Source organism: Zingiber officinale, chromosome 6A (assembly GCF_018446385.1).
Source record: "Zingiber officinale cultivar Zhangliang chromosome 6A, Zo_v1.1, whole genome shotgun sequence".
In the NCBI taxonomy this organism is placed as follows: domain Eukaryota; kingdom Viridiplantae; phylum Streptophyta; class Magnoliopsida; order Zingiberales; family Zingiberaceae; genus Zingiber; species Zingiber officinale.
This window is the reverse complement of record NC_055997.1, coordinates 94472956-94485544: the sequence shown is the minus strand read 5'-3', so window position 1 is coordinate 94485544 and position 12589 is coordinate 94472956. Positions and strand designations below refer to the sequence as shown.

The 12589-nt window shown below is 43.6% G+C and overlaps 1 protein-coding gene across 6 annotated transcripts; it reads left to right on the top strand.

Moving 5' to 3' along the window:
• Window positions 1–7188: 7188 nt before the first annotated feature.
• Window positions 7189–11370, top strand: LOC121996980. Of its 6 annotated transcripts, none has more exons than XM_042551176.1 (9): window positions 7190–7821; window positions 8105–8196; window positions 8305–8452; window positions 9005–9136; window positions 9254–9397; window positions 9512–10346; window positions 10482–10669; window positions 10818–10960; window positions 11026–11370. In XM_042551176.1, exons 1-9 carry the CDS (start codon window positions 7723–7725, stop codon window positions 11165–11167), a joined length of 1923 nt encoding a protein of 640 aa, XP_042407110.1. In that variant the 5' UTR covers window positions 7190–7722; the 3' UTR covers window positions 11168–11370. The 6 variants fall into 6 exon arrangements, with proteins under 6 accessions (XP_042407113.1, XP_042407111.1, XP_042407110.1 ...); XM_042551178.1 differs by having other exon boundaries at window positions 7191–7821; window positions 9512–10298; XM_042551179.1 differs by having other exon boundaries at window positions 7189–7821; window positions 9512–10669; window positions 10818–10874; window positions 11026–11079.
• Window positions 11371–12589: the final 1219 nt, after the last annotated feature.

Sequence of the window (12589 nt, the reverse complement as noted above, 5' to 3'; positions counted from 1 at the left end):
TTATTGATTGAGAAAGAAAGAGTTTAACAATTGAATTATGCAGATTTAATAAATATTTTTATCTCTAAAACAGCTAGAAGAGTAGTGTTTATATAATTATTTTAAATAGTTATTGATTTTTTATTAATGTAATATATTTATTTTTAGTTTATTTATATATTTAGTATATATGTTATCTATAAATTGAACTTTATTATTATTTATCGTAGTAAAAGATTCATTTTTTTTAGTATATGCTTCAGGCCCGTCGAACAACTCTGTTTATCAATTAGAAGGATCTCATCTTCTTCTAATCTTATCCAATTTAAAACTGATTAAAATTAAAATAATTATTTAATTTAATAGTTTAAATTTAAAATATGCTAAACACATTAATTTAATTAATATTTAATGTATCCTATGCTATTTAATTATATTAGTATCGTGCACATGTGTTATTGATGTGATGATATAATGTATGAATATGTATAAATTATATAAAATAAATATTTATTGTCAAATGATTAAATAATATTATTATAATTTATTCTATAAAAATTTTAATTCAAAAATAGAATAGAAATTAAATTATTAATCATACCTCAAGTTATGTAGTGAAAATATTTTATATCATTCGAAAATCAATGAGATAATCAATGAGATATAAAAAGGAATAGATGTTATGATTTTTTTTCGAAAAATCGATGAGATACAGATGAATTGATGCGGCTGTATCAATATATATAAAAATAGAAAAGTAGAAATATAGAAATAAATGAATTGATGTGTTGTGATATAAAAAGGATAAGAAAAAAAATTATAGTAAAAATTGAAGAGGAAAAGATAAGGGGGCGTTTGGTTTAGGGGAATAGGAGTGTGGAATGAGAATGAGAATCATTGATTGTCATTGTTAATGTTTGGATTATAGGAATAGGAATACAAATAAGAGAATGCATCCTTGAAATTGGGTAATAACTCATTCCCATGTACCTCCCCTTCAATGAGTCATTACCCTATTTTCATCAATCAAAATATTCTCTTATTTCAAAAATACCCTTGACCTAAAACTAAAATTTTCTTCCTTAATATCAAATATCAAAATTTATTTATTCTTCATATCACTTCTCTCTCCTTTTTCTCTCTCATAACTTTATCACACACTTTCTCTCTCTTATTATACTCTCTTTCCTCTTTTTTCTCATGACACTTTCTCTCTCATTATACTTTCTCTCTCCTCAATCTCTTGCATCACACTCGCTTCCTTCTTTTTTTCATCATACTTTCTCTCTCATCATATTTTCTCTCTCCTCAATCTCTCCCATGACACTCTCTTTTCTCTTTGTTTTTCTTATCACACGTTCGCTCTCATCACACTTTCTCTCTTTTCAATCTCTCTTGTCACACTCCCTCCTTTTTTTTCCTCAACACATGATCCTGTCTGGAAGCTGAGAAAACGAACCTGCCGGTATGACGTGTCTGGAAGGTTGACCGCATCCCCATGACCCGGTCGATGAGCTGTCCGCTACGTTGACCAGATCGTCAGAAGTCCTCCTCCGGTCAACTGTACCTGTATCCAGTGACCTGGTACCTCGGTGCTCGAGGCGAATCCCACAAATGCATAAATATCCGGATAATAGTAGAATATTGAAATAAATGCAAAGAAGGTACAAGAACGTACCCTGGCCCAGGGGGGCGCCCTCGGATGGATGTATGAGCTGATAGTGATGCTGATCAAGTCATAGCGCGGTGGCCTGTGATCTAATGTAGCAGGGATCCAAAGAGACGGCTCGCAGGCCGGCTAATACCTCCTTAGTTTTCTCTTGGATGTCAATGACTCTTCCACCCCAATTATGAATGTATGATCTCATGAACTCATCGATCTTGGGCAAGAGCTGGTCCCTGATCATTGGGGGGCTCACAAGGCCAAGCATGGCACTCCTCATCGTCTTGTGCAGCTCGCCGTGAACGGACGCAATGTTGGATCTCCCTAAGATATCAAGCATGGATCGTGGGTACCCAGGAACAAAGCCTTTCCCTTCGTTCATTAGCATGAACCTGTTGAGCTCTGCATCCATGCACACCATCGTAGGGCACCTCAAAATGTGTGACTTGAACACACTCCCGTACCTAACCCTTTGGTTCTTCATGAAGCTTGGGCCTTACTTGAGGAACTCAGTGGTCTCCCCAAACAAAGGCCACCCCATGGTCCCTGGAGGAAGACCCTTCTTCCTGTACCTCACCTCATTCCACCTCAACAAGGCACCACAAATGAACAGAAAGCAAAGCAGTGGCAGCATGACCAACACCACCATCTTTGCAAACAAACAAGCAAATATCTGGAGAAGACACTGCCCTCTATTCCTCCTAGCGGCGGCGCCTGGCGCTGGTGATGAGCTGAGCACGGGAGAGAGAGAGGTGGTCCTCCTCTCTCTCCCTGGCGGCGGAAAATCCTCCTCCCCTTCTCTTTTCTGTATCGTGCCCTTAAAGAGCAAGAAACCCTTCCCCCTCCAATGACAAAACTGCCCTCTCCTCATATCTCTTTACCGGATCACAAGCCTCCTCTTCAAGTCTAGTCGAAGGAGGCGTGAGTCCGACTGACTGGACAGTCTATCGCAAAGAGCTGAACCGCTCTCGATGTCAAAGTCGAATCGTTGAACCGATAATATAATGTCACTCGAGCGGTCGCTATGATAATAGTGTCGCATGAGATGATAAACGTGCCGAGCGGATCAAATCTGTAACCGCACTGATGCCTAATGCGCAGCCACGAAGGTGCAGACCGGACGATCGAAGTGATGCCAATCGGGTGGATAGACGCTGAACGGAAGATGCTGAGCGAACGACAACACGCTGAGTGCTCGACATATAAAACGAGCGGCACGTGGGACGCTGAGTAGACCGGCACGAGGCCGGGCGTGCGACCTAGATCAAGCGGTATGGCCGAACGGGTGATCGGAAAGATGTCGATCGATCGGATAAATGCCGGGCGGACGATACCGCGCGTGCGACCGTGGTGACGTCGATCGGTCAGATAGATGCCGGGCGGACGATGCCGCGCGTGCAACCGTGGTGACGTCGATCGGTCAGATAGATGCTGGGCGGACGATGCCGCGCGTGCGACCGCGATGACGTCGATCGGTCAGATGGATGCCGGGCGGACGATGCCACGCGATACCGGTCGGACGGCTATGAAAGTGCTGACTGTGCAGCCTATAGGATATCGAAAGAACGATCGTGAAATGTCGACCTGGCAATCGCGTGGTACTGAATAGGACGATGCCGAGTGGATAGGATATCTGAAGCTGGTCCTCGACCAGTGCCGACCGCTCGACCCCGAACGGGGGAGATGAAATAACTGATGCGCTCAACCCCGAACGGGGGAGATAGAATATCTGATAAACTCGTCCATGTAGCGGTCTTCAAGCCGGGGTTTTATAGTCGCCGGTTCGACTCTACGGTTTAACGTCTGGGCTAGACGGTCTTCAAGCCGGGGTTTTTATAGTCGCCGGTTCGACTCTCGATATTTAACGTCGGAGCTCGACGGTCTTCAAGCCGGGGTTTTTATAGTCGCCGGTTCGACTCTCGATATTTAACGTCGGAGCTCGACGGTCTTCAAGCCGGGGTTTTTATAGTCGCCGGTTCGACTCTCGATATTTAACGTCGGAGCTCGACGGTCTTCAAGCCGGGGTTTTTATAGTCGCCGGTTCGACTCTCGATATTTAACGTCGGAGCTCGACGGTCTTCAGGGCTAATTCAAACCCGGCCGATCGGCTCGGGGTCTTCGCCATCGAGCCCGTGGCAGCCACGGGCTCGTATATAAACCTCCCGGCCGAACGGCTCGGGGGCCTTCGTCTTCGAGCCCCTGGCTCGGATATAAACCTCCCGGCCGATCGGCTCGAGGGCCTTCGTCTTCGAGCCTGTGGCTCGGATATAAACCTCCCGGCCGAACGGCTCGGTGGCCTTCGTCTTCGAGCTTGTGGCTCGGATATAAACCTCCCGGCCGATCGGCTCGGAGGCCTTCGGCTTCGAGCCTGTGGCTCGGATATAAACCTCCCGGCCGAACGGCTCGGGGGCCTTCGTCTTCGAGCCTGTGGCTCGGATATAAACCTCCCGGCCGAACGGCTCGGGGGCCTGCGGCCTTGAGCCCGTGGCTCGGATATAAACCTCCGGCGAGCGGCTCGGGGCCTTCGTCTTCGAGCCTGTGGCTCGGATATAAACCTCCGGCCGAGCGGCTCGGTGCCTTCGTCTTCCCGTGGCTCGGATATAAACCTCCGGCCGATCGGCTCGGGGCCTTCGTCTTGAGCCCGTGGCTCGATATAAACCTCCGGCGAGCGGCTCGGGGCGCCGTCTTCGAGCACGTGGCTCGGATATAACCTCCCGGCCGATCGGCTCGGGCCGACCGGCACGTGGCTCGGATATAAACCTCCGGCGAGCGGCTCGGGGCCCGTCTTGAGCCCGTGGCTGATATAAACCTCCGGCGAGCGGCTCGGGGCCGCCGTCTTGAGCCCGTGGCTGATATAAACCTCCGGCGATCGGCTGGGGCGCCGTCTTGAGCCGTGGCTCGATATAAACCTCCGGCGAGCGGCTCGGGGCGCCGTCTTCGAGCACAGGCTCGGATATAAACCTCCCGGCGGACGGCTCGGGGCGCCTTCGAGCCCGTGGCTCGATATAAACCTCCGGCCGAACGGCTCGGGGCCTTCGTTTCGAGCGCGTGGCTCGGATAAACCTTCGAGCGCGGGCTCGTCGTCTTGAGCCCGTGGCTCGGATATAAACCTCCCGGCCGATCGGCTCGGGGGCCTTCGTCTTCGAGCCTGTGGCTCGGATATAAACCTCCCGGCCGAACGGCTCGGGGGCCTTCGTCTTCGAGCCTGTGGCTCGGATATAAACCTCCCGGCCGAACGGCTCGGGGGCCTTCGGCTTCGAGCCTGTGGCTCGGACATAAACCTCCCGGCCGATCGGCTCGGGGGCTTTGACTCGAGGGACTAATACAGATCATATAATTAACCGAGGACAGGTAACGGGAAAACTGACCTAGGTCATGAGAATAGTAGAACTCTCCGGCATCGTCCATCTTCACGTTCCAGATCAGGCGCGTTCCCACAGACGGCGCCAATTTGATCCTGTCTGGAAGCTGAGAAAACGAACCTGCCGGTATGACGTGTCTGGAAGGTTGACCGCATCCCCATGACCCGGTCGATGAGCTGTCCGCTACGTTGACCAGATCGTCAGAAGTCCTCCTCCGGTCAACTGTACCTGTATCCAGTGACCGGGTTCCCCCGGTCTCTGGTACCTCGGTGCTCGAGGCGAATCCCACAAATGCATAAATATCCGGATAATAGTAGAATATTGAAATAAATGCAAAGAAGGTACAAGAACGTACCCTGGCCCAGGGGGGCGCCCTCGGATGGATGTATGAGCTGATAGTGATGCTGATCAAGTCATAGCGCGGTGGCCTGTGATCTAATGTAGCAGGGATCCAAAGAGACGGCTCGCAGGCCGGCTAATACCTCCTTAGTTTTCTCTTGGATGTCAATGACTCTTCCACCCCAATTATGAATGTATGATCTCATGAACTCATCGATCTTGGGCAAGAGCTGGTCCCTGATCATTGGGGGGCTCACAAGGCCAAGCATGGCACTCCTCATCGTCTTGTGCAGCTCGCCGTGAACGGACGCAATGTTGGATCTCCCTAAGATATCAAGCATGGATCGTGGGTACCCAGGAACAAAGCCTTTCCCTTCGTTCATTAGCATGAACCTGTTGAGCTCTGCATCCATGCACACCATCGTAGGGCACCTCAAAATGTGTGACTTGAACACACTCCCGTACCTAACCCTTTGGTTCTTCATGAAGCTTGGGCCTTACTTGAGGAACTCAGTGGTCTCCCCAAACAAAGGCCACCCCATGGTCCCTGGAGGAAGACCCTTCTTCCTGTACCTCACCTCATTCCACCTCAACAAGGCACCACAAATGAACAGAAAGCAAAGCAGTGGCAGCATGACCAACACCACCATCTTTGCAAACAAACAAGCAAATATCTGGAGAAGACACTGCCCTCTATTCCTCCTAGCGGCGGCGCCTGGCGCTGGTGATGAGCTGAGCACGGGAGAGAGAGAGGTGGTCCTCCTCTCTCTCCCTGGCGGCGGAAAATCCTCCTCCCCTTCTCTTTTCTGTATCGTGCCCTTAAAGAGCAAGAAACCCTTCCCCCTCCAATGACAAAACTGCCCTCTCCTCATATCTCTTTACCGGATCACACACTTTCTCTTTCATCATACTTTCTCTCTTTTCAATCTCTCCCATCACACTCACTGTTCTATTTTTTTCTCATCACACTTTCTCTCTCATCATACTTTCTTTCTCCTCAATCTCTCTCATCACACACTCTCTCTCCCCTCATTTTTTCTCATTACATTTTCTATCTCGTCATCTTCTCCCATCATAATTTCTCTCACATCATATTTTATCTCTCATCTTCTCTCATCATGCTCTCTTCTATCACACTATCTTTTCTCATTTTCTCTCATCACACTTTCTTTCTCTTCATTTTTTCTCATCACACTTTCTCTCTCATCATACTTTCTCTCTCATCATTCTCTTTCATCATATTTTTCTCTCACATTCATCTTTCTCACATCTAATTTTTTTCTCTTATTTTTCTTTAAGGGTAAAAAAAGGAAATATTGATTTATTCCGATAGAAAATATGCAACTAACCAAACATTGCTTTTAAGAGTAATATCCATTCTCATACCCATTTTCATTCTATAATACAATGATTCCCATTCCAATTTTCATTTCCATGCTCATACCAAATGCCCCCTAAGGACATAATGATAAAGAACTAATGAGAATTGAGAAGACAAGAAAAAAAATTTATTTTCAAATTTTATTAAATTAATTAAGAGTTGATTATTATTGTTGATATTTTATGATAGTTACTTGTTAAAGTGTTAAAAGGAAAATATAATAAACTATATATGTATTTATGGTAATATATATAATGTATTTATTACCATAAATACATATATAATTTATTATATTTTCCTTTTATATATATATATATATATATATATATGAAGAAATAGGATGGTGGGGTTAGGTGGAGTGGATCCCGCACGCGGGGCGCGACCCGGCGCGGCCCTCTGTGGCAGCGTCGAGAAGTGGGAGTGCGAGGTCAACACGACCACAGAGCTTTCCCTGGACTCACTTTCACTCCTCCGTCCAATGTTAATGTGCTCGCTACGCGTCCCAAAGAACCATCAAGAGTTTGAGAACTTTCTGCAAGTCGCATCGAGATTCATCAGGTGCTAGATCAAGCCGCGGAGAATGTTTTCAGAAGGACGGTAACAAAATTACAGGACAAGACAAAGAAATCACTGCGCGGCGCATTGTTTCATCTTGCGGAAGCGACAAAAAATTGAAACTTTGGACGAGGACAGCAGCGGAAGGAAGAGGCTGCAGCCTGCGGATTTGTTTGTGGATCAGCACGGATGGAGGAGACGGGAAGAGATGGGAAAAGATCAGTCTGCATTTGTCTGCGAGCGGGGGATTACACGTTAGCATGAGAAAAGGTACTTTTTTGGAGGTGTTTTGGTTCTGGGACCAGTCGCTTACTCCTCCTCCTCTTGGCATCGAACCCTCCGCTATGGGGAGTGCGATGATGCCGATTGGAAGGTAGTGGAAAGGAGCGAGCTCTTTTCTTCGTCTCTGCGATCTCTGGTTCGGTGGTTTGGCGGAAAGTGGAATGAGGCGGGTGACGAGAACGGGCTCGCCGGAGGTAGTGAAGGTGAGCGAAGAATCGCCGGAGTCCAGCTTCCGCGAGCTCGACGATGTGTTCTTGCAGGTATTCGATCGAACTTTGCTAGCTATTTTCTTTATTCTATTCTATTTTTATCAAAAAAAAAACGCCTCTTTTCACCATGAGAAAGTGATCTTTCCTATTTTATTCAGAGAGGATATGACCTAGACTTGTGACCTAAGGAGTATTGGCCAGGGTTTTCTTAATAGTGAATTTTTATCCCCTTCATCTTACTCAGATTCTCTGTCGTGGTGGCTATCATAGTGGAACTTATATCTTTCTTTATAAAGCAAGTGATCTGCTTAAATTCTGTTTTTCCCCCATACAGACTCAAACAAGAATATGGCTCGGAGAAGTTCTGCAATTTAGAATCGATGAGGAGATGCCTATTGCTGATTTGCTTGCTGATGGGGAGTTGCTGTATGTTTAGCCTATCTTCTTCATGTTAATTGTATGTGTAATTTGTCTATATTCTTTTTCCCTTCCCTTTCATGTCTCAATCTTTGTGTTTGCTTCAATGAAATACAGCTTCCAAGTGTCCAAAGTTGTTTGGAAGAGGCTCTTGAAGAATCATGCTGAGCTAAGAAACTCGAAATTATTTATATATGAACACACATCATTTGCTAGGAGGAATAGCCGATATATGCCATATCCCAAAGTCGATTCGTTTTTGAAGGTGCTTCACATTACATTCAGTGCTAGTTTAATGAAGTTTTTCGGCAAATTGCTCTCATTGATTCTCTATTATAGATGTGCCTACTATTATTTTCTCATACTAAATGCAATCCTGAAGAATACTTTTATCTGATTTCAACTGAGTAATGTTGATTCTAACACTTAATACACATTCAGTCATGGAAAGAAGGGATCGACCCATGGCCTATGGTGTCAATAAGATGACATAAAATTTCATCTGTAAGATTGGGCAACATGATTAGTCCTATACTCTTATTCCAAAATTTTGCAATACAGCGACAACCTCATGTGGATTTGCGGAAACTTTTTGAACTTGCATTTGAAGTACTACTATGCCTATTTAATATCATAATCAGTTGTGAATTATATAAACTCCACATGTTCATATGATATCTGCAAGTTGTCTGAAATACAGTCATAGATGTTTCCCACCAGTTAGCCATTTTCTTTTGAAGGAGCTGAGTAGAATCAAACTTGCTTGCAGTTTCATAAGTTTTGGGAATCCTAATGTAGTAAATCTTTTTTGTGACAGATCTGCCAAATCCTTGGGTTAACTGGAATTGATTTGTTCTCACCATCTGATGTTGTTGAGAAAAGGGACATTCGCAGAGTGAGTATGTGTGTTCGTTCTTTCTCAAAGAAAGCTCGATTGAAAGGCTTAAGCGTAAGTATTTCAGTAACAGATTCAGTAGGTTATGCCATTTAGCACGACTATCTGGCAATAAGAAAAAGATCGAACAGAGACTCCTTAGTAATATATATTTTTCCATGGTTTCTATAGGTTCCAGATTTTGACATAGTCACATACACAATAGTCATGCCAACTGATCTAGTTGGTGGTATCTGCAGAAGTTTGGAGCAGTCAAGATGCAGCTCATCAAGCTCCAGTAGCTACGGCATGAACTTTAGAAGGTTATATAGAAAGGCAAGCTCCTAGAGACACCGCTATTGGAATAAACAGTATCTACCTCATGTTCTTCTTTACTAAATATAAAATCTTAGAGAAGATTGCTGATAAAATTACATTTACTTTTCGCAGAAAGGTTTTGAGGGTGGTTATGAATCTGATGAAGCAGAAAGCAGTTATAATGAATTAGAATTTGAAAGTCCCTCGTTGCATGTTTCATTTCCTGCTGCATGCATGCTCGATCTAGACCCAGAAGATTATCCCCAAAGAAGGTCAGTTGAGGATGAGTTCTTTAAAGTGCACGACTACTTTGAATTGGAAGATCAAACACACAACGAAGATAGTCACAAGAACAATCAACACGAGAAAAACATATTACTTGAATCTACTGATTCCACATTTGGAGGCATTATACAAAGTGATAGTAGCAAGAGTAGTTTCTCATCTCATGAAAAATCTCCACAGGAAGTACAAGCTCGATTGGAAGATCGATACCAAACTTTTAATGTTTCTATCCCCAAAACTTGCTTAACAGAACTGCCAACCTTTGATTCTCTTATAGATACTGTTCCTGCGAATGGACATATTAAGGAGACATTTGCAGATATGGCTGTTGAAAATCTGAGCAGCATAATTGAGAAACATGATGATATGGTATATGAAAGGTGGCTTCGACATGAAGACCACCAGAATGGCATTCCTATTTGTATTCTTCAATTCGATGATGATTCAAAGACTAGTTGTTGCAGTTCTGCTGATGGATGCACATCACCAGAAGGTTCTGTTGTGGATGAGAGCATTCCAAGTACTTTGTGTGAAACCTCCTATCAAACAAGGAGTGATATTGCAAGGAGAAATTGTGTTAGCACCCACGATCTTTACTGTGGAAATGTGCATGGCAGTTTAGAAACCGGAGAAGGTGAAGGGATTAGCGACTCTAAAGTTGTCTGTGATCATTGCTCTAGAGGTCTAGTTAGTATGGAATTTATGGGCATCTATCATGCGAATGAAGTGACATCGGACTGGAGCTACATCTCTGGAAGTCATCTTGCTTCTGAATCTGCTGATCATATCAATAATTTCCTTCCCTGTGTTCTTGCAGAATCTGGCGATGACTCTTTCTGCGACTGGACAAACTTATCATGCTCGAAAACTGGAATTCTGAAAGAACTGAAAGGACGTATGTCTGCTGAGGAAAACTTGGAGATTGAAGATGGAGTTCATTTCATTAAGGATGTTGTCACAATAAGGAAGCTCCCAGATCCAGATGATACAAAAGAAAGAGAGAAGGTGAGCATGTGGATACTAAACCATAAAATCTATGTGTCCCTTCTCTTACATTACGAACTCTGAATTACTAGTCACCCAACCAAACTTTTTCTGTTTGTAGAATCACTGAACACTGCTTAACAAAGCCATTGTTTTCTACTCTAAATAGATTATGGAAGGCTACAAAAAGAATTTAGCATCAACATCAACGACAAGTGAGGTTAAGGTGGGGAACACAGGGAAAAGGGTACTGAAATCCCTTGCAGGCAGTGTTACATTGATCGGTGCACTGCTTGTCTTTCTTCATCTGAGGTATGATAAGTTTTTTTTTAGACTTTGTCGTGACATTTTCTGTACATTATCTTGTTTTGGTGCAGGAGAAAGAGGGAAAGAGAGAGAAGTAGCCACACTGTGTTGCCTCTACCAGCTCATGAAACATATCAGGAAGTATACACAAACAAGAAAGTGGAGATTAACAACTATGACAAAAGATACCCTGGGGAGAGGCTTAAGCTTTAAGGGCAGAATAAATCGAACGCCTTTTTTTCTTCGACATTACATGTAAATTACATTGAGAAAGTACTAAATATAGAAGCTTTGAAGATAAATGCCCTACAATCTTGCTGTAGTAACCTCTTGTCCTAACATCTCTGAATACATCTAATGTTTAAGATTAGACAATCTGAATAAATTATGACATCTGATGTTCCTTTTGTAGCTGATGTTACATGATCCTTGCTCTTTGAAGCCTTTATGATGTTTACAAAGCTACTGACAATATGTTACCAGAGATATTGGGAAAATAGAATTAAAATTACACAAAATCAATTTTAACTTATCTATTGAGATGATCAAAGTGGATAATCTCAGGTTGTCAGCGGTGTTGATTCTGCCAAACTTCCGGTGGTTTGAGTTGTAGAGTTGATGTGGCGCGTAACAGAATTGGGTGTTGATTGCTGAGTTAGAAAGAGACTTCGTTGAGTAAGATACCAAAGGCTGCGCTCAATGTAGTTTCCTTGAAACAAATTTGCCCCATCTTCGACTGTGCTTCGAGGTTCTTTCGGGTTGTCTGTTCCTATGATACAATGGTAAAATCAAGTACTAGTTGTTCGTGGTGAACTGAAAATGCACCCAAGTGCCATCACAAGTAGTTTAGCCTAACGGATGCACAACTTAGAGAGTTTTTGTGAGAGAACACGAGTAGACAGATGTTCGGTTCCTGCTCTTCCTCTCGCTCTTTATTTTGCTTATCTTCCGCTACTCACTATCATTTGCTCAAGATCCAACCTCCTTATATAGGAGTCCTCGCCTTGCCTGGAATGAATGATCAAATGATAGATTTAATGTCTTCATTAATGTCAAGACGTTACAGAATCACTATTAAAGGGTTTAATGTCGCCATTAATACTGAAACGTTACGAAGTCATCATTAATGAGTTTAATGTCACAATTAATGTCGAGATGGTACGGAATCACCATTAATTTCGTATTAATGCTTTCATTATTCTCTTGAACAGGTAACAAAAAGAGATTCGGTGGCAAAATGTTGGTTTATTCGCATGGGCAAATCTTGCCATGATCGGTTCGACATTTAACGTGCACAGGTCATGCTTGCATATGAGTCAACCTTGGTTTAATACAATCCATACCCTACATTTGCACTCACCCTTGCACACCCACGCATGAAAGAGTCTCTCTGTATATATATTTGTAACATCAATGCATGTGTCATAATTTAAACTAACAATAAAATCAACAAACTTTTAATATGAGACTAACAACTCATACACAATAGAACCTGTTTATTTTCACTTCTTTATTCCATTTATATTTTCAACCCTTTCAAATTTCTATCTGACTAGTTTGATCTTTCAAAAGGTTGTCATCCCTTTTAAAAACCATTGTGACAAAAAAGGCGAATACGCTCGCCCCTGCAAACCC

Bases quoted from the DNA above. Each gene is read 5' to 3' on its own strand.
- LOC121996980 (XM_042551175.1), top strand. From the start codon at position 7,723: ATGAGGCGGGTGACGAGAACGGGCTCGCCGGAGGTAGTGAAGGTGAGC. The intron at 9,398-9,511 runs GCAAGCTCCTAG...TACTTTTCGCAG, and splicing joins TTAGAAGGTTATATAGAAAG to AAAGGTTTTGAGGGTGGTTA. The intron at 10,961-11,025 runs GTATGATAAGTT...GTTTTGGTGCAG, and splicing joins CTTGTCTTTCTTCATCTGAG to GAGAAAGAGGGAAAGAGAGA.